General features: G+C 45.0%; 1 protein-coding gene across 1 annotated transcript; it reads left to right on the top strand.

Moving 5' to 3' along the window:
• The first annotated feature begins 9,727 nt into the window (after positions 1-9,727).
• On the top strand, positions 9,728-25,595 carry LOC147432078 (malate dehydrogenase). Its single transcript, XM_086492087.1, has 7 exons — positions 9,728-9,912; positions 10,207-10,365; positions 10,455-10,630; positions 10,848-11,125; positions 11,346-11,481; positions 11,621-11,732; positions 25,290-25,595. The coding sequence occupies exons 1-7, from the start codon at positions 9,870-9,872 to the stop codon at positions 25,385-25,387; spliced, it is 1,002 nt and encodes a 333-aa protein (XP_086348213.1). The 5' UTR covers positions 9,728-9,869; the 3' UTR covers positions 25,388-25,595.
• The last annotated feature ends 514 nt before the right edge of the window (positions 25,596-26,109 follow it).

Below are 26,109 nucleotides of genomic sequence, written 5' to 3'. Positions count from 1 at the left end.
CCATGCATATGTCATGTTTACGTTTATGTGATCATTATGTTTAACTAAGGGCATTTGTAAAGATGTTTTTCCATCCAGCTTAGTTGAGGAGCAGCCGCTTGAGTGCCTCTTAGGCACGTTCATGGTTTTGCATGCTCACATTGGGGAGCTTATGTTTCCTAATGTTTCATCGAAAAAACTTACCGAGCAGCGAATATTCATGTACTCCCACAAGTACGTGGTGCCAAAGTCAAGCCAAAGCTATGGTAGGTTAGAAGCCGTGGAAACACACTCATTGCAGAGTGCAGAATGGCCAACTCCATACCATTGGGCTTTGCTTTCTTTCAAGCGCAAGGTGATGCAAGATTTCCAAGGGTCCCTAAAGTTTGGTAAGGCAACCAGATCGGTGGGTCTCAGTTGGCATTGTCCCATTCATTTGTTTGTGCATGCATTCCGCTCTCTGCCGATTGTAGAAACACCAACAATGTTTGTTTGCAAAGAAGTTGACATAGATGCAATGGACACCATTCTAGGTGTCAATTGGGGCTATGTTGATGGTTTGCATAATGGTGACCGTTATAAGTGCAATGTGTCCCCCACACAGCTTTGCCTTCGGTATTTGAAAGCAAGGTGCACCTTGTATGCACGGTTTAGCTACGAGAGGTGGATGCACAAACGTGGCAAATGGATACCCTTGCAGCTGACAACCGAAGAGGTTCAATCCTTTGAAATTCGTGTCCGCATGCCCAATAATGAGGTGGAGGTGGTTGCAGTGAATCCGCATTGGACTCTTGCCAATCTTCGGGAACACTTTGTCATAATGGGATTCGAGGATGTCGGTAATGCAAGTTTCAAACTGGAACAACGCAAGGTCTGCTTTGTGCTTGCTTAGCTACCTTTTCTTATTTTTTTGTGGGTTTTTGTATTTTGATTGCCCATTTTTTGGTTGTATAGATTGGAAGGCATATGGAGGCCACTATGCTTGTTTACAAAGATTGGGCTACATACGAAATCATCTTGTCTAAGTGAATTGGCTTGTAACTTTAATCGTTTATATATTGGATATTTTATTAAAGATTTTGAAAAGTTTTAAGGTGTTGTACTTGATTTTGTACTTGAGTTTTAAGGTGGTGTAAATTTATTTTTTAAATGCATATTTTTTATTTTTTTCGAGATGGAATATGTCTATATAAGGAGGACCACCTCCTCATTTCACCATTTTCATCCCAGCATTGCAGAGAGACCTAGCATACCCAATCACGCAAAGAGAAGACATGACTGCTACTAGTGCTTTAGATGCATTCCTTACTGAGGTTGGGCATGCAAATCGCCCTGAGCTTCAAGCATTTTTCACAACCCAACCCGATTTGGAAACCACTTTGACCCTCCACTCTCAATCTCTTGAGCACATTACTTCATACATTTCCACGTGCATGGGGAGATTCATTGTTGAGTTACCAAATCGGCCAGGGCAATGGGTCCCTGAAGGCCTTCTCCACCACATCTACCAAGGGCACATGCCATTTCATCAGCGGCTTGCACGCTTTGCCACCATAGCACAACCCGCCGGACAATATGTGCGGCTTGAAGCTGATGATGTGCGAGCAATGCGTAAGGGAAGGATTGGAAACACCTTTTTCTCTGTTCAGGCCATAATGATCTTCCTCCTTCACGAGTGCCTAGCAGGCCCTGACGTAGTGCTATCACACTTGCAGATCGGCGGGGTATTGGCTGATGTGAAGGACTCCAAGCTCGCGGCCATTGACTCATCCGCAGAGGAGAGGACGCTTGCCTTGACCTACCTTGTAGGGATTCAAGGCCTCTTGGAGGCCTCTCCATCAGTCGGTTCACCCTCGGGACCGCCAGAAGGAACCACCACTCGGGATGCCATCCCTGAGGTAGAGATTACCCGCTTCTCCTCCATTGTGGTGGGTGGGGAGGAGTTTGTGTTTATGCACGATCTGGAGAAATCCTTTGAGCTTCGCATGGATGAGTGTTTCGCCATCCTCGATGCCCATGGCAAGTTTGAGGTTGATACCACCACCTCCCATGATGATGATCTCCTACTGCCCATGGGGAATACTTTGGCGGACACAGTGGCGATCGCACAAGCCGAGGTGGCAGCGACCGAGCAGGCCAAGGTCTCTGAGGAGGATTTTGTGGCCGTGCAAGCCATGTGTTTGGCTAAACGTGCAAGAGTGGATTCACCACCACCTGCTGCAACACCTGTTTTGCTTGATCCAAAGCGGAAGTCAAGCGTGGATCTTTACTTGCACCCGGATGCCGATGAGGAGGATCGTAGACAAGAGGTATAGATGCTCACTTACATTTGATTGTTACAAATGATTTTGTTAATGTTATATCATAATTCTGTGCCCTATCTCAGAAAACCTATGTTTTGCAGGATGTTCTGGAGGTTGACGCTTGGGCGCAACGGTTAGGGGGGAGGAGGACGCCGTTCGGACCTCAAGCGGCACTTGCTCACTACCTCAGCACACTTCCCACTGGTGTCGTGGTGTTTGTCCATGCCGACTACTCTCCGAATGGTCGCTACAACATTTTTGCTCTCCGTTCACTCTCCAAGGCGTTGTGTTTAACAACACTTGCCCAAACGGCCAACCTTGTAGTGCTTGTAAAGAAAGCTTTTGCAATATCCACTTTCGGTGTAAACTTTCGCGGGCGCCTTATTGCCCATGTCGGCATAAACCAAGCTGTAGGGGTTAATGACACCCAAGAAATCACAACCACTTTACTTAACAGGGAGCCACCCCAAAAGGCCAAGCGCCAGAAAATTGTAATTAGAAAGATCCTAAAGCAAAAGCCGGATATCATGTAAAGCATTGATTTCTTTAATGAAACTACTTTTTGCTGTCTATGACTCTCTTTCTTGCAAGGTTTTGAATTTCTTATATGTTGGGCTTCCATTGTGTATGAGAAGCACCATATTTTCTGCTATGACTACTAAAGGGTTTGGCAGGCATTAAAATTTATAAAATGCATACATTGTTATATCTAGGCTTCCAAAGTTATGGATGTGCCTAGTAAAGGGCTTGGAAGTCCCTAAAATATGTTGCCTTGGCACGAGTTGGGGCAGCTTGCTTCCTCTTCTTGTAGACAATGCTCTTTCTCTTTTTTTTTATGCACAGGCACTTCCAACACCTCATAATCTGATTCCACCCACTCTCCATCTGATTCGTGCTCTTCACTATTGACCGGATGTGATGGTGTAGGTCCACTCCCTTTAGGAAGTGTCTTACCCCCAATAGACATGTAAGCCTGATAAGTTTGTATTTGGACGCCAACCCATGGGGCATCTTCATCCGTTTGCGTCTCTTCGTAGCCTTCTGACGGTTGCTTTTGGCTGTTTGTTTCTTTGCCTTGGTCGCTCTCATCCTCCCTATTGCCATCAGAATCGTTGGAGTCTGATGAATAGACAACTAGGCGATGCTTCCGTCTCTCTTTTGCTGCTGTAGAGGACTGGCCATGCTGATTTGAAGCTTCAGCTTCTTCTGTGTGGACTTCACCTTGAGCTTGTGAAGTTCCAGCTTCTGTTGCTATACCTTTGAGTTGTTGGTCATCCGGCCCCTCTGGATATGCAATCCTAGCCGTTTGTTTTGTTCTTGCCATGGTAGTACCTAGTAGGGAAAATGACAAAATGAGTGCCTTCAACCTTTAAATAGGTTTTTTTGAGATTTGGGCCCTTTCACACTATGCGGCCAATTGAGTGAAACTCAAATAAACCAATTGAATTTAACAACTAAACCTGGATCATGCGGACGGCTGACGCGACGCCCAAACGTTGCCTTTTCGATACTTAGTTGCACGCCAAGCTTCATGGCCTAGGGACGCTCGCGAGCGTTTCCACTTCTCGGATGCTGCAGTACGGGAGGCGTTGCGTAACTGCTTTGCTAACATCGACTCTCTTGCTTTCTCAATAGTACGAGTTCTCCCAAAGGTGTGCCAAAAAACCAGTTAAACATCTCTTGGAGGTAGTTGGAGTGTGAACTACCACCACCATGCCGAGTATTCTTGAAGTAGACTCCTTTTGCTCGATAGTGGGACTTCTCCATGCTTTGTGTACTCCATATATCAAGCGAACCATAGCGGTCCATGAAGTATGCACCATGTGCATAGAGAATGTGCTAAAACAATCAAAAAGGAGATAAGCTAATAGAAAAGTTGCATTTTCAAACATTGCATATGTATTAAGTCCGTTAAAACAAACCATGTAGTGTGTAATCTTGCTTTCAGACCATCCGTCCTTAGCGGCCTTTGTGAATTCATAAAGCACCTTCTTGAATTCCTCTCGCTGCTCAACGGTGGTGTTTGAAAGATTCATCAATTGCACAACCTTTTGAAAGGATGACCATACTAGCTTGCGTTGGTTAGCAACCTCCACATTGGGATCTTTGTTCGTCGTGCATGAACACAAATCTTTCCACAACTCCCACCGCTTCTCACTTGCTAGATCGACACTTGGCTTGGATACCTGCATTGGAGACTTTGACATCTTCTTGAAAAATCGACGTGCCTTGGCTCCATTCATGAAACCTTCTGTGCCACCTCATATGTCTTCTCCCTACAAGTCTCTGCTACAATGTTCACCCTTGATCGGTGACATCCAATCTCATTAAGGAGCATCTCCACCCCCTGCAAGGAGTCTTTTGACCGTTGAAGGGGCTTCATTGTGAAATCATAATCAATGTGATGCTTTAGGATCCTATCAAATATTCGCATAAACACATGCAATGTACAAAAGTGAACATTGTTGAGGGAGAAGGGAATTATGGGGTTCCACCCAGGATCTTTGCTATCCCTATGGGGCACCTGCAGCATATCACATGAAAGAACCGAAATTTGCCACTCCCTATTTATATGGTCATCATTATCTTCGTCCTGACCTTCCACTTGAGTTGCTCGACTTGTCTTGTGCCCTTTCATACAGAATGGACAGGGAAGTAAAGAATTTGCACCTTGTTTGCATCCAAGCATGCACTTTATGGTCTTTAGATCACCACCTAAATGCCATTCAACATCAAACTCCCCACGTCATGGAACCATGAGCTTCTCACCGTTTATTTGAGCTTTAATGACCTCTGTGACCCATGGGATTCTACTGAAAATCCATGCAAGGACTTCATGTGTCTCTTTCGGAACTTCAATTGCACCAAGCCACCATATATCCTTCTCTGATTGCACACTAAAAGAGGGCTTTGTCGCTTCACTCGAACTGCAAGATTGCTTGGCATAAGCTAGGGCTTCATTCATAAGCGTGATGCTCATTCTCTCCAACTTTCTCCCTTTAACAATTACACACTCATCCAACTTCAGCACGAACACAAGCTTGCCTTCAAGAACTGCCAACAATATAAAGCCTCAGAATGCATGTTATGACACATCATAGAGCATGTAGACAACTCTAAACTAACCTGCATCACTCAAATTGTAGAAAACAGCCATGGACTGCTGCAATCGTATCAAGTCCACAAAGATATTGTTGAATTTGGTGTAAACAAACCCTTCGGTCCGCAACACACTATTAGAAACAGCACCGCTTCCCTTCCCGCAGCCCTTCCTTCCTTCTAATTTGCTACGGAGCGGCTGAAGAGGCATCGTGTCTTCAATATACAAGTAGTCCCCTAATCGGTAAACAACATCTTCATTTGACACTTTCTTGGCAATCGCCACTCTGTGAGGAAGTGGAAATAGGTTTTCCGTGACTCCTCGACTTCTTAATGCATCTTTTAACACTTGATGTATTGCTTGATAGCCCTTGGTACTAATCCCAACAGCATCACAAATATCCTGAACATCTAGATCAGTGACAATATTAGAAAAATCACTAAGAACTCTCTTAGTGATTGTGTCTTTCAAATGTTTTGCCTCTGGAGCATCAAGCATCCCAATAAAATCCTCTTTGTTGAAACAAGAATGAAGTAAAGTAGCCCTAGCTGACGCATTCTCGCCGCCGCATGTTTCTTGGACGAAGTTCCTATTGCCCAAAACAACAATGATGAGCGGTATTAGACTTAAACAACATGAGGGACATAACATGTTACCTCATAGCTGTCACCCTTCGTTTTCTTGCACCTCCACGTGGTGCAAGAGTCTGAATTTCGGACAACTCTCGTTTCCTCACCCTACCTCCCATGGCAGTACTCTTCATGTGTGAAAGAGTATCCTCAAGCTTTTTAATTACATTTTCCTTGGTTGTGATGGTGCTCTTTGCCTCCTCAAGCGCACTAGTAGTTGTTTGCATCTGATCTTGAAGATTGTGGAAACTCCCATTGAGCAACTGCCAATGACGCAAGTAGATCTCGGACCGCACAATCTCGTGTTTGTTGAGTTTCTTGCAGTAGCCCAACAAACCTTGCTCTCCATTTCCAACGTATTGCAACAGTGATGGAGTGTTTGTAAAAGACGGATGAACATTGAGAGAAGGATCCTTTGGATACAAGCATCCGTCTATCCAGAGATCCACATTCTTCTCCCCTTGAGCACGGCGCTCGTTGGCTGAAGGTAATGTACCCAAGCATGTTTTCTTTGTCGGAACATACTCTTGAGGTAGGCGTAGGAAAAGCCCTGGAGACCTACCGCGTGAAGAGCTTGATGGGACATTGGTCACGTCGTCAAGAGGCATTGTAGGATGGAGAGATGGAGCTTGAAGGATGGAGAGATAGAGCTTGTAGGATGGAGAGATGGAGCTTGAAGGATGGAGAGATGGGTGTGTAGGTGCAGCAGCAGGTGCAGGTGCAAGGGGGATGGGTGTAGGAGAGGCGCTTAAATTAGGAGGGAAAGTTTTCCATTTTGGGGGGAATTTCCTAAAAGTTTTGGAGGGAGTCAAAAAATGTTGAATTATGAGTAATTTAACTTAAAAATATATTTTTTATTATGTGTATATGTTGGGGGTACTTTTTAGGGGGGAACAGAGTTTTTTTGAAAGTTTTTGAAAAAAGTCATTTTTTTGATCTCTTTGACCTACGGATTTGCTTAGGTGGCATGGGAGAGTTAAGAGGCCACTTACAAGTTGGCCAAAAAGCTAGAGAGAGAAGACCCCCTACCCCCCTACTTTTCAAATGGTTTACCCCCCCCTTCGCCCTACCTTTTTAGGGGTCAAAGGTGGAGGAGACCCTACCAAAATAGCCCCATTCAAAGCCTTTGTCCCCCTTAATCTTAGCAGGCTTCCTAGGGATTCTTACAAGGCCCATGGAGAGTCCATTTTTTTCCTAATGGTTTGGGTGTGAGACATTCTCACATGTGCCAAAAGCACTTAGAAAAAAGCTAGACCCCAAATCTCACAAGTGCATCTTCATTGGATATGGTGTGGACGCAGAGATGGGATATCATCTCTGGCACTCGGAATCTAAGAAGGTTATACAAATCTCACAGGTGATATTCAATGAGTCTAAGATGCATCGAAAGCCAGTGAAATACATTGAGTATCGTAGAGTATGGTTTGAGGATGTTGCCTCACCACCACTGACACAAAATTTTGGAAGTGCTAGTGATGCATCTTCCACTAGTATACACACACAAATTTCTCCAGAGAGAGTGGAACCCAGCAGCGAGGCACTTTGAAGATCTACTCGTACATCTCATGCACCTGAGCGTTTTGAGTCTGAATTGGACTATTTGCTAGTCACTGACTGCGGTGAGCCCACTTGCTACAACGAGGCCATTCAAATGGACGATAACATGAAGTGGGAAGAGGCTATGCAATCTGAGTATAACTCGATTTTAGCCAATACAACTTGGGAATTGATAGAGTTACTAGAGGGTAAACAAGCATTGCCATGCAAATGGGTGTACAAGAAGAAGTATACCATCGATGATCCCGAACCTAAGTATAAGGCTAGATTGGTTGCTAAAGGATTCAAGCAAACAGAAGACATAGATTTCGATGAAATCTTTTCTCTCGTGGTCAAGATGACTACACCACGTCTTGTGCTTCATCTAGGAGCCATTGAGGACATGGAATTGGTCCAAATGGATGTAAAAACATCGTTTCTTCATAGGGATCTTGAAGAGGATGTCTACATGAAATAGATAGAAGGTTTTGTGATAGATTCTGAGAAGCCAACACGGGCATAACTAGTGTGTAGACTCAAGAAGTCTTTGTATGTGTTAAAGCAAGGCTCAAGGCAATGGTACATCAAGTTCGATAAGTACATTTAATCGTAGGTTTACGTGAACAATGGTTCCCTCATCATTCTTATTTTGTACGTGGATGATATTCTCATAGTCGGGAAGTTAAAAGATGAGATTGCACTTCTCAAGGATGCCTTAAGCAAGCAGTTTTCTATGAAAGATGCACATCACTTTCTTGGTATGCATATAAAGAGAGATCACAAACATGGTATACTTTACTTTTGCAGGAAGAGTATGTTCACAAGGTCTTGCAACGTTTTAAACATGCAAGGGGGGAAAGAATTGAGTATCCCACTGGCTGCATACGAAAAACTTAGTGAGCATGATTGTCCCAAATCAAATGGTGAAAACACAGAGATGGCAAAGGTGTCGTATTCTTCGAGAGTTCGCAGTCTCATGTTTGCCATGGTTAGCACACGACCAGAAATTGCATATGCAGTGGGAGTGGTTAGCAGGTATATGGCAAATCCAGGGAGAAAGCATTGGGAAGCAGTGAAGCACATCTTGAGATACATCAAGGGCTCAACCAGCAAGTGCTTATGCTTTGGGAACAATGATGTATCCATAGATAGATACACTGATTCGGATTATGCGGGTTGTGCGGACACTATGCGACATCTGGCTACGTTTTCTTGTTTGCTGAAGCGACTGTCTCTTGGAGATCATGTCTCCAGAATCGCACTTTTCTTCCACCATTGAGGTAGAATATGTTGCAGTTTCCAGTTCCAATAAGGAAGTTGTGTGGTTATCTTGTTTAGTGGGAGACCTTGGTATACACTAAACTCCAGTCCCACATTGCGAAGGTTAGAGTACGATTGCATTAGCAAAGAACCCCACGTTTCACTCCAAGTCGAAACACATAGAGGTCAAATATCATGTGATACGGAATATTTTGGCTAGCAAACGCATTGAGTTAGCGAAAGTTCATACATATGAAAACCGAGCGGATGCTTTGACGAAGAGCTTAGCTTCAGAGCGGTTCACACATTCCATAGGGATGATGGACGTAGGATGAAGCTATGGTCATGCTTCACATTTGTACAATTGTACATAATAACCACTTGGATCACGTTGGCCTTCACATGGGAGATTTGTTAGGTTACATGCCAGTGGTCGAGCGCCCGCCCATCTTTACACTCTTTGGATATAATGGAACAATAAGGACTAGCAAAATGCTAAGAAGGCAAGGAAATGTTTATGGAGTATCTAAATTCAATCTTCTTCTTCCCCCCACTCCCAGTGGGTGCAACCTGCCTCTAAGTTCTAACCTTCTTGAAATTCGTAAATTCAAAACTGGTCTCTCTCCCCACTTTTCTTCTCTCTCTCTCTCTCCCCCCACATGTCTTGAGACAAAATTCTCGCCACTTTTCTTCTCTCTCTCTCTCTCTCTCCCCCCCCACATGTCTTGAGACAAAATTCTCCTCCTCGTGTTCTTCTTCTTCTTCTTCTTCCTCCTCCTCCTCCTCCTCCTCCTCCTCCTCCTCTCTCTCTCTCTCTCTCTCTCTCGTTAAAAGTTATTCTCGCGATTCACGAATAGCTCACAGTTTCAGCAAAAAGAGCTATTTTTACTGAGCGGTAGGTGACTCTTCGCCGAGTTTGCGGGCACTCAAATTTAGCTGTTGCGCCATCGCATCGGTCATAAGAAGCAATTCCTTGTCGCCACAACTTCTCCTCTTCGTCCTGCCTGCCTTCTTTTAATTCCCTTTCTCAGCACCATTCCTGTTACATCCCTCTCTTGCACCATGGCCAAGGATCCCGTCCGCGTTCTTGTCACAGGAGCTGCAGGTAATCCACACACACACACACACACACACACACACACACACACACACACACAGAGAGAGAGAGAGAGAGAGAGAGAGAGAGAGAGAGAGAGAGAGAGAGAGATCTTCTCTTTGTCCTCAGGATCCTGTTTTTTTTTGCATCATTGGAATTTGTGTATTGGACATGCTTGTGATCGTCTATAGGATGAAAGCTCATTTCATGTTGAGCGGTTTTGTTATTCTAGCAGTGATCAGAGGTTTTTTCTTTTTGAGCTGTGCATTTGTGAGATCATATGCTACTGTCTTGTTCATGCAGGGCAAATTGGATATGCCCTAGTTCCAATGATAGCGAGGGGAGTGATGTTGGGACCGGACCAGCCCATTATCTTGCACATGCTGGATATTCCTCCAGCTGCTGAGGCTTTGAATGGTGTCAAGATGGAGCTTGTCGATGCAGCATTCCCTCTCCTTAAGGGTAATTAGTAAATCTCGCTTTTGGTCTAATGATACTCCTGTTTTTCCAAAGCTTTATGCAACTTCTGCCGACTGTGTTTGCTGTTGTAGGTGTTGTTGCCACCACTGATGTCGTGGAGGCTTGCAAGGGTGTGAACATTGCAATCATGGTTGGGGGCTTTCCTCGTAAAGAGGGCATGGAGAGGAAGGATGTCATGTCGAAGAATGTGTCCATATACAAGTCGCAAGCATCAGCATTGGAAGAACATGCAGCAAAAGACTTGAAGGTCTGTATGTGATGTGAGCTTAATCTTGGTTCGCGTGATTTTATCATTCTATTTCCAATAGATATCACAGTCACATCAAGAGTTCTGTTTCTATGGGATTATGTTGTCATCCATTCTGTTGGTTAAGTCGCTTCGATGTTTTTTCCCATGATAAAATTCTTATTTCTTGACATTTAGTTTTAGTGCTTTAATGCGACAACTTCTTTTGCTCATCCAGGTTTTAGTAGTTGCCAATCCTGCAAACACCAACGCCCTCATTTTGAAGGAATTCGCACCTTCTATACCTGAGAAGAACATTACGTGTCTCACAAGGCTTGACCACAATCGGGCATTGGGCCAGATTGCAGAACGACTGGGAGCGCAGGTGTCAAGTGTGAAGAATGTCATTATTTGGGGCAATCATTCTTCAACGCAATATCCAGATGTTAGTCATGCAGTTGTCGCAACTGAGCATGGGGAGGAGCCTGTAACGAAATTAGTGGGCGATGATGCCTGGTAATAATTTTTCATTCCTGTCAGTTAAGGTAGTACTTCTGGGTTGGGTTGTCAGGTTATTTAGACTACTGTTGATTCTACAGAATAATATAATTTTTTCCTTCATAGTTGCTACAGATGATGCGAATTATCTGATTTTCAAATTTTGTTGAGCTTTTCAAGATACATGAAAGTCATGGATTGCATTTGATATGATAAGCTCTGGTTTTTGTTCAATTAGGTTGCGTGGTGATTTTATTAGTACTGTGCAACAACGAGGAGCTGCCATCATTAAGGCTCGCAAGCTTTCAAGCGCTCTTTCTGCAGCAAGTTCTGCCTGTGATCATATTCGTGACTGGGTGCTTGGAACTCCTAAGGTGACGTTTTTTGAGTACTTGACTCTTTGCCTATTGATAAACTTATCTCCATACATGCAACATATACATCTTATTGATGAGGGCTCGTTCCATGGAGACAATTCAAATAAAAAGACTCTGGACTTTTTTGCTGACGCAGGGAACATGGGTGTCCATGGGTGTCTATTCTGATGGGTCTTATGATGTGCCCCCGGGCCTCATCTATTCTTACCCTGTCACTTGTGAGAATGGCAACTGGTCGATTGTGCAAGGTTGGCAATACAGTCCATGTTTTAATCTTTGTAGTGTGCACATGCCTTCTGAATCCTGCTTATATGTTGACATAGCACACTAATTCACAAAGAAATGTTCAATAACTTTTGTAGCATGAAGAGAGTTTTTTTTGTCATTCAAAAGTTCATAGCTTTTTTTTTTCAATGGCCAAAAATGACCTTTGAGACACAGTCAAATGCACAAGATGTCCTTGATGCTCAAGCATGCTCCAGATCGACGCCCACTCTAAAGATGTTGGGCTGATGTAAAATGTTGTATCTGGGTGGTGGCAACCTGGGCCGTCTATGCGAGCCATCAGCGCTTCACTGCCCCCACCATGTGCTCCCCCCCTTGCCTTCATGGACTCTTTAGGGTTCTTGTTTTGTTTTGAGTGTGTGTGTTTTGTCTTTTCATTTGTTTTTGGTTTCCATTCTTGGTCGACTCGGGAGTGCCATACTGATACACCAGCTAGTTTCGAGTAGGGCCTAGCAGCCTGGGGATCTTTGCTTGCCACCCCTTGTGTTTTGTGCGCCTTCTCCCATAGCTCTGGCAGTGGCAGCTGGCACTCTAGCCCTGTTCGGACACGAGCATGACTCGGTGACTTTCAGACCCCATCCGAAAGAGGGTACAGACCCCTACCATTAGACTCATCCTTCACTCTTGATATGGTCAGAGATTGCACACACTCTTTGTAGCTAGTGTGTATCACCACCACATTTTTCACCCTGGCACAGGGTCTGATCACATGGCACCATACTCCACCTCCATGGCTCATCTTACATGACTCCTATAGGCACCTTGATCCCGGAGTCTTTGTACATTCTAGTCAGCTTTCATATTGTTCTGAGGATTGAGGACAGGCTCTACTGAGCATCCTCATGGCTCATTCTTATGTACACAGTAATAAGAGTGACGCTTTTTCTTCACATGCGCGCGCGCACACAGAGGAGAGAGATGAAATGAAATGAAATGTTATATTAACGTCTTCAAAAGGCCAAAGTGACCTATGAGACCAGAAAGTTACAATGCGGTGTATCTGATACAAAGTCAGATTAACAAAATAAATTAAACTAGGATAACAAAATAGAAATACTGCGGGATCCTAAACTAAGCATTACAATGTGAAGACAATATGGGAGGGGAGTAGAGATCCATCTTCATCTGCACTCTGGACGACGCAAGAGTATGGCTTGAATCCTTTGCCATAGTCTCCTTCGAAATTGTGTAGCTCCTCTCCTCCCTCGGGGTCGTCTAGATCTCCCTAGCTCCAATGCTCGGTCTATGAGAATGCCAGTAGTACGGGTAGACCTCTCCACCGTCGTTGGTTGCTCCTCTGTCTGTTCTTCTGGGTGTACAGTATCTAGTGTAAAGAAATCTGTGATCTCTTTCTGGGGATGTCTCTCTTCAACTCTCCTCAGTAAGGTTTCTCTATGCTTGTGTATCTCAAGTAGATAAAGCCCAAGACATCTTTGATCCTCATAACTCATTACCCTAGATAGAGGCCCAAAACCTTCTCTGAATAGACAGTGAAAAGATTAACAAAATAAATTAAACTAGGATAACAAAATAGAAATACTGCGGGATCTAAACTAAGCATTACAATGTGAAGACAATATGGGAGGGGAGTAGAGATCCATCTTCATCTGCACTCTGGACGACGCAAGAGTATGGCTTGAATCCTTTGCCATAGTCTCCTTCGAAATTGTGTAGCTCCTCTCCTCCCTCGGGGTCGTCTAGATCTCCCTAGCTCCAATGCTCGGTCTATGAGAATGCCAGTAGTATGGGTAGACCTCTCCATCGTCGCTGGTTGCTCCTCTGTCTGTTCTTCTGGGTGTACAGTATCTAGTGTAAAGAAATCTGTGATCTCTCTCTGGGGATGTCTCTCTTCAACTCTCCTCAGTAAGGTTTCTCTATGCTTGTGTATCTCAAGTAGATAAAGCCCAAGACATCTTTGATCCTCATAACTCATTACCCTAGATAGAGGCCCAAAACCTTCTCTGAATAGACAGTGAAAACGACCTCGTATCTCATAGTACACTGTGCAATGACATATGTACTGTACTTCTGTCTCTGGCTCTAGATGGCATAAGCGGCATATTCTGTTATTTGCTTGCGTCCCTCTGAATCTGCCAGTCTCAATCTCGAGCTGATGTGAGGACATGCGTATCTGGCCATTGGCACAACGCAAACCATGTGAAAGATGCGTGTCCATATAGCTAGGTCGAATCACAAACCCATCCCCCGTGAGGTGGAGAAGATGCTCTCTATAGAAGGCCATCTTTGTGCCCAACTCTTGTAACGGCTCTATCCATGTCCTCCTCGTGTCCAGCTGGATCAAATCGTGACGGATGAGTCTATTAATCTCAACCCGTGTCAGAGACCTCATGGGTGCCTGAAGAGAGTATTGAAAAGGAGGCAACCTGTCCATGGTGAAACCATGTGTTTGAAACCATGATGCCATCTGAGCATACCAGCATGATGTATCCCCGTTAAGAGCTAATTGTTTGGAGGACTCTAGAGCCACCCTGGCATATCTGTCTCTGGTAGTATCCCACAGACTCTGTACAAAGGAGACTGATCTGGTGAGCGCCTCGATCTCCATAGGGGGGGCAGCTAATTCCGCTCGAATGATATCATGCGGTACAGAAACCTTGGCTCTAATCAGCCGAGAGATCATAGATACCAGGGGCTTCTCCATATGCCTCCACCCATCCTGGCCTATAGAAGGTCCCCAAACCTGCACCCCATATAACATAGTAGAGGCAACCAAAGTATCAAAGAGCCATAACTTTGTCCTAGGTTCCTGGAACTGAACGTGTGAACACATCCTCTCCATTCCTCCCAGAGCCGCACCGGCTCTAGTTAGTCTAGTCTCTGCTGCTCTTCTCAAAGAAAATATCGGCCCAGTGAAGACTACCCCCAGGTAAGTGTATGCATCTGTATACTCCACAATCTCTTGACCATATTTGAAAGTAGGTACTAATCTCCTGACCCATTGCGGTGTGGTGTTAAACACCATAACCTTTGTTTTACCTAGGTTTACACCCAGTCCACTATCCTCTGCAAAACTGCGTAGTGCATCCAAATGTCGTTGCATACCTTCTGGTGAGATTAGATATCAGCACAATATCATCAGCATAAAGCAACAATGGGATCCACGTCCGTGCCAGCTGGGCACCCTTGTCACCCTTTCTGTCAATGTAATCAGACACCTCATCAACATACATACCAAATAGAGTAGGAGACAATGGGCAACCCTGTTTTCACTCCAATAGTAGAGTGAACTAAATGAGAGAGAGAGAGAGAGAGAGAGAGAGAGAGAGAGAGAGAGAGAGAGAGAGAGAGAGAGAGAGAGAGAGATGATGATGATGATGATGATGAAATAATGCTATGTTATGTTAGAGTCTTCATTAGGCGAAATTGACTTATGAGACCAAAAGTTACAATTGGTGAATCTGATACAGTGTCTGAGTACAAAAAGTACAAAGAACTGAAAAACTGAAATTGAAACGAAACAGGTGGGGAGGGGTGATGGGGTGAGGGCTGATATAATGGGTTAGTTGATACATTGCTGAAACAAAGATGGATCAAAGATTCAAATGAGATACAAATCATCAGATGAGATCCCCCATCAGTGGGTGTCGAATCTCATCAATATCCTCCATGGTCAATACTATGACTCGTCGTCTTGCATGTCGAGCTAGGATGGTCTGGATCCTCTGCTGCCACCTCCGTTGATGATGTGAGCCCCCCCGTGGTGGTAGGCGCTTGGATCTGCCTAGCTCAATGGCTTGATCGTTCCGCGTACCTTTGGTGCAGTGATGACTGCTCCTCTGGCTGGTGTAAAGAAGTCTGTGATTTGTCTCTGAGACTGGCTCTCCCGTGATGTCCTTAGCAAGCTCTCTCTATGTCTGCGCAGCTCTAGTAAAAACAATCCAAGACATCTCTGATCTTCGTATCTCATGACTCTAGAAAGTGGTCCAAAACCCTCTTTGAACAGATAGTGGAAGCGGCCTCGTGTCTTATAGTATACCGGGTAGGGATATGTGTAGTGTAGCTCTATCTTTGGCTCTAGGCAACATAAATGACATATCCTAGCCTCTGCTGGTACCCCTCGAAATCGGCCAGTCTCAATTCGAAACTGATGTGAGGATGTGCGTATCTGCGTGCAAGCCTAGTCACAAAACCGTCCTTCGTGAGTTGGAGAAGATGCTCTCCATCTTCGTGCCCAACTCCTGTGCTGGCTGTATCCATGTGCTCCTGGTATCTAGCTGAATCAAATCCTGATGTATGAGTTTGGTGATCTCTATCTGTGTGAGAGATAGGGAGGGTGCATCCAAGGAGTATTGGAACGGAGGCAATCTACCCATGCTGAAACCATGTTACTGAAACCATGATGTCATCTGTCCATGTCAACATGCTGATTCACCCTGCAGTGCTAGCTGTCGGGATGACGCCAAGGCTAGCCGAGCGTATCTGTCTCTGGGGAGGTCCCATACACTGTGTATAAAGGATATTGATCTAGTCAATGCGTCGACCACGATGGGTGGGGTGGCTAGCTCGGCTCGAATAATGTCATGTGGCATTGAGGCCTTAGCCTGAATTATCCGAGAACTCATAAGACCAGAGGCCTCTCCATACATCTCCAACCATTTGTGCTGCCAGATCTCCCATGGTGGTCTACTGAGGGTCCCCATATCTGAACTCCGTAAAGCATAGCTGAAGCCACTAGAGTGTGGTTCCTGAAACTGAATCTGCGAACACATCCTCTCCAATCCTCCCAAGGCGGTATAAGCTCTTGTCAGTCTAGTCTGTGTTGCTCTCCTCAATGAAAACACCGGTCCATTGAAGACTACCCCAAGATAAGTGTGCATCTGTGTACTCCACTCTCTCCTGGCTATACGTAAATGTGGGTGTCGACCTCCCAACCCACTATGATGTGGTGTCGAACACCATAACCTTGGTTGACAGACAATCCACTATCATGAGCAAATGTGTGCAAAGCATCTAAATGGCGCTGCATCCTCTTCGAAGAGTCAGAAATCAAAACTATATCATCAGTGTATAACAACATCGGAATCCATGTCCTTGCTAGTTTTCCCTCTCGTTCTACATAGTCTAAAAACTCATCCACATACATCCCAAAAACAGTCGGAGATAGGGGACATCCCTGCTTCACTACAATAGTGGAGTGGACCATGTCAGACATACCCTCAGTAGCCCTACCAATGTCTTGTATAAAGCCAAGATCCCCCAAATGATCTCTGTGATGGTGGAATCCCATCCCAAAGAGTACTGGCCCCAAACCTTGGTGTCCCTTTCGGTATTTCTTTATATTACTTGAACTCGGTACAATGCCGGTACTCACGCTTTGCACCTTTACCTAGAAGAGTGCCAGAGACTGAGCCTTTTGCACATATTTGAAGGCCCTTGGCCTCAAAAGGAGTTACATGAAAAGCAGTAAGCTCAAAAGCATCTGGTCCAAAAGCACTGCACCCAAAAAGTTGCCAACGCGTTTTACGGAAATCTGTACAGGCTTCCATGTCAGCACAGTCAACGCAAATTGCTGAATTCCGTACTGTTTCCACATCAACAGTTCCAACGCAGATTGCGAAAATCGGTACAATTGCCACGTCATCAACTTTGACGTAAAATATTGTGTGCGTGTTGGTCAACTTTATTTTCAAAGGACTGGTACAACCAAACGCTCCCCTGACGCAGCCTACGTCGCTTGGAGGTTCAAGAATACAACCAAACGCTCCCGAGACATCCCCTCTGCGTCGTTCGGAGGTTTTCCAGCATACAATGAAATGCTCCCCAGACATCCCATCTCCATCGTTCCGAGGTTTTCTTTCAAGCATACAACGAAACGCTCTCCACAGACAATATTAAAACATCATTTCTCATTGCTTCATTCGGGAGTAAACCCACCAATCAATGAAACGAGTATTAAAACCAGGGCCAAACAATTCAAATTTGCACCAAGGCATGTTTAAAATACATACCATTCATTTCAAACAAGTTTCAAACAACACTTTCTCAAACATAGTTCAAAAGTATTTGTCTACAAAACAACTAGAAAATTCATTCAGGTTTTTGTTCGGATAGCCGAACATCAGGGTAATGGTTCAGTTCCGGGTATGGAGAGTCGCATCATTCTTGTCGTGCCCGGGCATGCCCAAGAGAACGTCGCAATTGCCCAACTTCATAATGTGGAAATCGGCTTTTCCATGATTGTCTTGGAGAGCCATTGGAATGCGGTACCACTTTCTGAGTTTGCCCCGTGGCTAGCTCGGCTTCAATTTCTCCATTCTCTGCATCATAATCAAAGTGCATCTACTTCAAGAATTCGGATGGATGAAGTTCTCTGTAGCTCCGGGGTCAAAGAAAATAAGGGCTTTCAAGCTGTTGACTTTGCGATATGCTCGACACAATTCATTTGTACTTTCAAGGCGTATGCCATAGATAAGCGGGTCTAGCTCTCTTAGTTGGAGGTGGCCCTGCGGATCTTTCTATTGTGGGAGCAGAAGGCTGCTCTATAGTCGTCGAGGCCCGCTCAAGACATGTAGTGAATGTATGTCTTGTTTGAAAGCATTCGAAATATCGGCCTTCTTGTAAAAGGATTTCTGGTTGACGCTGTGTCAGACAAGGCCTTTGAGATTGGGTTTCACGAGACTCTTGAGAATTTGTTTGTTGTTGCCGAGAGTTTTGGTTTGTGGCCGGAGTTAGTTATGTGGTAAACTCCAACTTTCCCTTAATCAGGTTGTAGCCGACCGCTGCATAGTCCATAAGTTCTTGCATGGTTGAGACTTGCTTGGATAGACAATATTCTTGCAAAGGTGATGGTAGTCCAATGGTGTATCAATTGCATTGGTCCTCTAAGGAAATGAACTTAAAGAAGGACATCGGAAGGTAGATATAGTCGTCCATGGTCTCTGTGGCAAGCATTTTCAAGTTGCCCCATTCTGCCAAGATCCGGACTTCAAAGAGAGGTCATATAACTACGTGCAAATATTGTCTTGAAAGCTTGCCAAGTCCTTGGAGCATGCGGTTGCGTCGCGATGGAACTCCACTACATGACATTATCTTTAAGAAATCCCGCTGCTCGAGAAATCTTGGATTCTTTTGTATAGTTCCCCAAAGCCATAGATGTTGTCGAATTGATGTAGGAATTGCAATGCCTTCTTCCAATCTTTCATCCCGAAAAAGGTGAAAAATCTGCTTGTCGTGCCGCCATCCTTGAAATCTTTTGGTTGGTTAGGCGCGTATCCCGGGTATGGATAATAAGGGTATCCATATGGGCTCCAACCATTGTTGTTAGGTGCAGCGGAATGATTGTTTGCGCTTTGCTCAAGATGAGTGCTCCGAACTGTGCTCAAGGTTCCTTTTGTTCTTATGGAAGGTAGAGCCTTCCGTTCTTAATGAGAAAATGCTATGATCACAAACAAAGTGAATGGACAGTGTGTGCAAGTGAATGAGACTGAGAGATAGAGAGAGAAGAGAGATACGACACTAGAGATTGTTGTAAAACCCTCCTCCGAAGGCTCCACTCTCGTCGGCGAAAGTGGTCTACTCTTTGATTGCACAATCTGGTACAAATGAATGCAAGTGACTGATGCAAGTCTAGGCTATGTTGACGATGACGACGGGGGTGGCGAAGTCGACCTAAGGGCTGAAATCTGCAATCTTTCTACTGTTGTCCAAAAACGCTATGGGCTGAAATTTGCGAATGTTCTATCTGCTGAATTCTGACTCTATGTCGGTGACGATGTTGACGACGACGATGCGACGACGACGCGCTGAAAACGCAGATGCTGAAATCTGCGTTTTCCGGGCTGAAACTGTAAACTTGGCGGAAACTGACCGTGCGGCGAGGAACTGCTGCGGGAAGGTGAGATCTGTGAGGTTCGGGACTTTATTTGCGGGTATTAACTGCTGAAAACTGAAAATGCTGATGGTCCTTGACTTCCCGTCGCGGAGAATCTGCAAAACGCTAGGGTTGGCTGCAGATGCAAAAACGCTAGGGCTGAAAATCTGCAATTCTGACGCCATTTGTCTTGCAAATGCAAAACGCTAGGCTGATCTGATGTCCTGCTGTTGTCGGAATCTGCAAGTGCAAATCATTGGCTGATCTGGTCCAAGGTCCAAAAACGCTAGGCTGTTGCTGTGGAGCAAAAACGCTAGGTCTCTTGGGGGGGGGGTTCTGCTGGGGTTCTGTTGAGAAGGTGCCTGTTGAGCATGTGCTCCTGCTACCTCTTCTGATAGAAAGTGCTAACTTGGGTTTGCTTATATATTAACTTAGCAAAATTGCCCTATCTACTTTTGTTGGAAAGTCACTTAAAAATAATAAGTGGAAAATACCAAAAATAGGGAAAATAGGCTAAATGCACTGGAAAATTCCCCTGATGGAATCTGATGGATTCTGATGGGAATACTGATGATCATGCTGTGTGCAACCAGAGGATTATGCATCTATGCTAAGTGACTGGACATGCACGGTCTACGAATAGACTCACAAAAGTGCCAAATCACTCCTAATCTAAACTGACTGGACTGGACTGAACCCTGATCATGCTGTAGCTTGTCCATGGACACATAGGGTTGGATGTGTCACGTGACATCCCCTCCTTTTCAAAGTGAGGTACTGATACCGAACTGTATGGCGTCAAGGGAGATCGCCAATAGCATCCGGAATCCTGGAAGGGACTCTTCGCCGGCCCACTCTGATGTGTGGGTCGTGCGATACTTGAACTTCATGAAGGTCTGCAACGCTTGCTTCTTTGGACCGCGCCGAAAGCGACACAAAGTCTTTTGTGGCTCCTTCAATGCTTCAACTTCGTCGAGAGTTATGCGTCTTCCTTCTTCAAGAATCTCCGAGGCTGAAAATTCCTGAAACCACTTCCAACACAAAACCATGAACATACCTATTCCATGTAAAGTGAGTGGAAAAAATCTTGTTGTCCTAATAGACTGTGCATGTAATGTAGATGAACAAAGAGATGGAGTGCCAAACCGTTCACCACACACACGCAAACAATGAGATCGAATCTTGTCATTCTGATCCAAATCAATCAACTATGGCAATTCACAATGGAAATGCCCATGCTTGGTGCTCATACTTTCATGTGCTCGTTCGGAAACTGTTGCATGCCAAGGAAGAGACATGGAAATGTGACTTCCTTACATACATACCTTTCAACTTTTCATGAAAAATCCGCATACATTCGTGCTCATCCATGAGAGAAACGTGCTCAACATACAATATGTCATGCCTAGGAAAAGGGATCACATAATGATGCTGATTAAAATACAGGAAACGATCACGAATGAAACATTCGAACAATGCGTGCGAATCAATCATGCGAACACATAATACTTCCTGTGAGGGTTCTTTGGACCTAGGCTGGAGAGCCAAAATCGGTTCTTCCTGAATGATCGAATCGTCCTGTGGGGGTTCTTTGGATCTTGACTCGAAAGCCAAGATCGGTTCTTCGTGATTGATCGAATCTACAACGAGGTTAGCTTCGCTAGAAAAAGTATCCACTAACACATCATCCTTGTGAACAATCACATCATCTTCATGCAACTCATCATGCTTGTGAGAAATCACATCTTGATTATGCAAATCATCATACTTGTGAGAAATCACATCTTGATCATGCAAATCATCAAGCTTGTCATTGGCATCCAAATCATCATGCTTAGCAATATTAATCAAAACATCATGCAAGTCATTGTCAATCAAATCATCATCATGCTTCACACAATCATGCAAATCCTGTGTGTCATGCTTTGGAGAAGAAGAGACTAAGAGAGTCTCCTTTTCCCGAATCTCTTGCATCTGTGCCTGAGCTTGAGAAAAGAGTCGCAAGAACTCTTCCCTCCTTGCTTTGATCTCGAGACCAAATTTTGCTTGTCTTGCTTTGTTCTTTGCTTGTCTTTCTGCGTCGTCTTCTGCGTGTCTGCGTTCCATTTCTGCTTTTCTTTCTTTGCATTCACGATCAAATTTGGCTTGTCGTTCTTTGGCTTCCAAGCGTGCTTGCTCGCTCTCACGCATTATGGCTGCCATTCTTTTTTGGTATGTGCGCTCGATGGCTGCTATTCTGGCGGCATTTCTTGCTTTGCGTTGTAAATTCTGTTCCATAAACAAAAGCTCCAACTCCTCCATTGGAGTTGGTGCAATCGGTGTCGTAGATGGGGAAGGGTCAGAAAAACCTCCTGGTGGGGAAAATTCTTCTTCGCCTCTCTCATGCTTATCACCTCCAAACGAAGTATCCATTCCGCTTCGAGTGATGACCATTCTGAAGTCGTGGGTTCTTGTGGGTTCTTAAGTTCACGAGGAACTTGGGTTCTTGGGGGTCTTGGGTTCTTAAGTTCACGAGGAACTTGGGTTCTTGGGGGTCTTGGTTCTTGAAGATCTCGAGGTTCTTTGAGGTTTTCTTTCGCTTGCAAACCGCGTTTGAGAAGGATCTTCTCTTCACCCGAGTTCTACTCTTTTCCGTGGGCGCACCCCTTGGAGGCCTTGCTCTCACACCAAGGTTGCTTTTTCCCACCTCACGTCGATTGGCCGGCCGCTAAGTGCACGGTCCGCTCTCAATGAGTGAAAAGAGACACAAGGGGAGGCTGGACAAGCCCTTCTTTCTTGGGATTCTTGTCACTCTTCAACAAAACACGATTAGGAATCGACACGCCCAAGCGAACTTGGGTTCGTGCGACCTCAACAAGCAAAAAAATTCTTGTGGTTCTTTCCTTGAGTAATACAGAACACTTCCAAAGCTCTGATACCAATGTTAGGTGCAGCGGAATGATTGTTTGCGCTTTGCTCAAGATGAGTGCTCCGAACTGTGCTCAAGGTTCCTTTTGTTCTTATGGAAGGTAGAGCCTTCCGTTCTTAATGAGAAAATGCTATGATCACAAACAAAGTGAATGGACACTGTGCGTGCAAGTGAATGAGATTGAGAGATAGAGAGAGAAGAGAGATACGACACCAGAGACTGTTGTAAAACCCTCCTCCGAAGGCCCCACTCTCATCGGCGAGAGTGGTCTACTTTTTGATTTCACAATCTGGTACAAATGAATGCAAGTGACTGATGCAAGTCTAGGCTATGTCGACGATGACGACGGGGGTGGCGAAGTCGACCTAAGGGCTGAAATCTGCAATCTTTCTACTGCTGTCCAAAAACGCTATGGACTGAAATCTGCGAATGTTCTATCTGCTGAATTCTGAGTCTATGTCGGTGACGATGTCGATGACGATGATGCGACGACGACGCGCTGAAAACGCAGATGCTGAAATCTGCGTTTTCCGGGCTGAAACTGTAAACCTGGCGGAAACTGACCGTGCGGCGAGGAAATGCTGCGGGAAGGTGAGATCTGCGAGGTTCGGGACTTTATCTGCGGGTACTAACTGCTGAAAACTGAAAACGGTGATGGTCCTTGACTTTTTCCGTCGCGGAGAATCTGCAAAACACTAGGGTTGGCCGTAGATGCAAAAACGCTAGGGCTGAAAATCTGCAATTCTGACGCCGTTTGTCTTGCAAATGCAAAACACTAGGCTGATCTGATGTCCTGCTGCTGCTGCCGGAATCTGCAAGTGCAAATCGCTGGCTGATCTGGTCCAAAAACGCTAGGCTGTTGCTGTGGAGCAAAAACGCTAGGTCTCTTGGGGGGGGGTTCTGCTGAGAAGGTGCCTGTTGAGCATGTGCTCCTATTGCCTCTTTTGCCAGAAAGTGCTAACTTGGGTTTGCTTATATATTAACTTAGCAAAATTGCCCTATCTACTTTTGTTGGAAAGTCACTTAAAAATAATAAGTGAAAAATACCAAAAATAGGGAAAATAGGCTAAATGCACTGGAAAATTTCCCTCATGGAATCTGATGGATTCCGATGGGAATACCGATGATCATGCTGTGTGCAACCAGAGGATATGCATCTATGCTAAGTGACCGGGCATGCACGGTCTACGAATAGACTCACAAAAGTGCCAGATCACTTCTAATCTAGACTGACTAGATTGGACTGAACCCTGATCATGCTGTAGCTTGTCCACGGACACATAGGGTTGGATGTGTCACGTGACAATTGTAGCCTGGTGGTGGGGGAGGTGGGGGCAAAGGCGGTTGCACAGGATCAGGGTCGGATGGCTACACCATATTCCTGAAGACTCCCTCGATCGGAATAGACGGCTGCTGGTTGGAAGCTCTCGTACTCTCTGGTGCTGGAGGAGGAGGAGGTACCACCTTGGGCATCAGAGGGGGTAACGCGTAATTCAAAAACTGTTGAAAACTTTGCAGCATCGGAAGATTCTGCTGAGGATGTTGCGAAAGAATGTCGCGAAGCTCATCGAGGAGAAACTGCAAGTATTCTGTTGAATCCATGAACGCCATGTCTTGGATTCTTTATGGCTCATGCCCTGTAAGATAGAGCGGTGAAGATTGAAGGTTGCCCGAGGCGCGATGAAGTAAGGGTGGGAGTGGCTAATAAGTCTGTGGTCGGGACACGAAGATTCTTCACAAATAAAATTCCAGTAGACTTTGGAAGTGCCTGTTTGCTCTGCTTGCGCTTTGGTGGGACCGGTATGCTTTCAGAAAAACACATGCTTGAAACTCTGATATCACTGTCACGAGACGGACACCACGTGCCAATAGAAACAAGCGGACTTCTTTTCCTCTCTGCATTTGCATGCTCTAAAAGTACTACATATGCTAAATCGACTGTAGAGGGATTTGATAGGTAATCAAGGGCAGCCTTGCAAAGACGCACGTCCGGTTGTTGATGAAAAAGCCAAAACGTGCAGGAAATGCAACGGTGATGACAGTGAGAGCTGCGCAAAGTGCAAGGTGCAATAGCAGTGAGCAAGGGCCCAAAACTCCAGGAGCCTCTATTAGCAGTAGGCTGCAAAAGGCTGTTGTGAGCCCCTATAACAAGGGCTAAATCTACAGCATTTGTAGGCAGCAGGAGCAGGCAGCAAGGGGTAATGACTGCAGTAGCAAACCCTAAACTGGCTGCGAGCAGGGCAATGCGCAGAGCAGTCAAGAGGAGCTCGCGCAGCAGGTGTGGGACCGATTCTTGAGGCAGAGAGGGTTCATGCAGCAGGTCTGAGGGGACGCGCAGCACTTGCAGCAGAGGTGACATGCACAGCTGCAGCACCATGCGCAGGCGAAATTAGGGTTCGCACTGCTGTTTTTAGGGTTGTAAGGCAGCGCGCTGGGCCCGAGGGACAGCGTGCCTGGCACAGCAAACCCTAAACGCATGTCTCTCTGCAGTTCAAAACCCTAAATCCGCGCAGTTTGCAGAGAGAGAGAGAGAGAGAGGAGGAGGAGGAGGATGATTTTAACGTTGTAGGAAAACGACGAGCAGAGTTGAAGAGGGAAATGGCATAACTCGCTTGGGTGATAGAAAGGTTATACCATTTTCCTCTTTTTATTAATGCGTGCGCGTACACACACACCCACACACACACCCCCAAGAAGAAGAGGATTTTAACATCGTAACGCGAGAGAGAGAGAGAGAGAGAGAGAGAGAGAGAGAGAGAGAGAGGGTTGGTTTTTTGGCAGGTTTGTCTGTTGATGACTTCTCCAGGAAGAAGCTGGTTGCAACTGCTGATGAGCTGACAGAGGAAAAGGCAATGGCATATTCCTGCATCAGTAGTTAGGTGCTGGAATTTGTAGTTTTTTTAAGAGAAAATCTTAGCGTGGTCTGTGGCAATGAGGAACATAGGTAACCATACTTGTACTCCCATTCAATAATTGTCCAGTGAAATTTTTGGCTTGCAAACTGTTAAAAGCTGGAAGTCAGTGTTCAGAGTTACCTGGATGTGTTCTTCTTTGTAAGACTTCTTGTTACATCTCCTTTCAGCTCAAGTGCTTGCACGAGCGTATGTGCATGGTGTGCCGTGCTGGTTTGTGTGGCAGTATAAGTGTTAGCCACTCTTATAATTAATCAGGTAAAACTGCTATTTTAGTTGCTTAGGGCTGTTTCGGCTATTATTTCTAATTCTAGTCTAAAGTGTACTAATATAAGTGAAGTAAATATGTCATATAAGCCATGGGTTTAATTTTTGTAGATGGAAATTGATAATCGCGTAGAACTTTTGATCAGGAACTGCAAGATAACAAACATGGGGGAGGCACCTAAGATGCTTTTAAGCTTTTAATAATTAACAGTAAGACTCGTATGTTTACAGGAGACTCATTTTGGGATTTACACGAAAATTCATTATTGTTTTTATCTCAAGTCAAGTTTCCTCAATACTTAATGTTCTACGAAACCAAACCAAACCTAATTAGTGAAAGGGTGGTCTGAAACAATAATCAGAAATAACTTAGTTGGGCATATGCTCACATAACAATGAGGATATTTGAATTCTATTATATA

This window comes from Adiantum capillus-veneris, chromosome 20, assembly GCF_014529385.1.
Source record: "Adiantum capillus-veneris isolate H3 chromosome 20, ASM1452938v2, whole genome shotgun sequence".
Lineage (NCBI taxonomy): Eukaryota > Viridiplantae > Streptophyta > Polypodiopsida > Polypodiales > Pteridaceae > Adiantum > Adiantum capillus-veneris.
The sequence above is the reverse complement of the archived record's forward strand: the minus strand, read 5'-3'. Positions and strand labels throughout refer to the sequence as shown.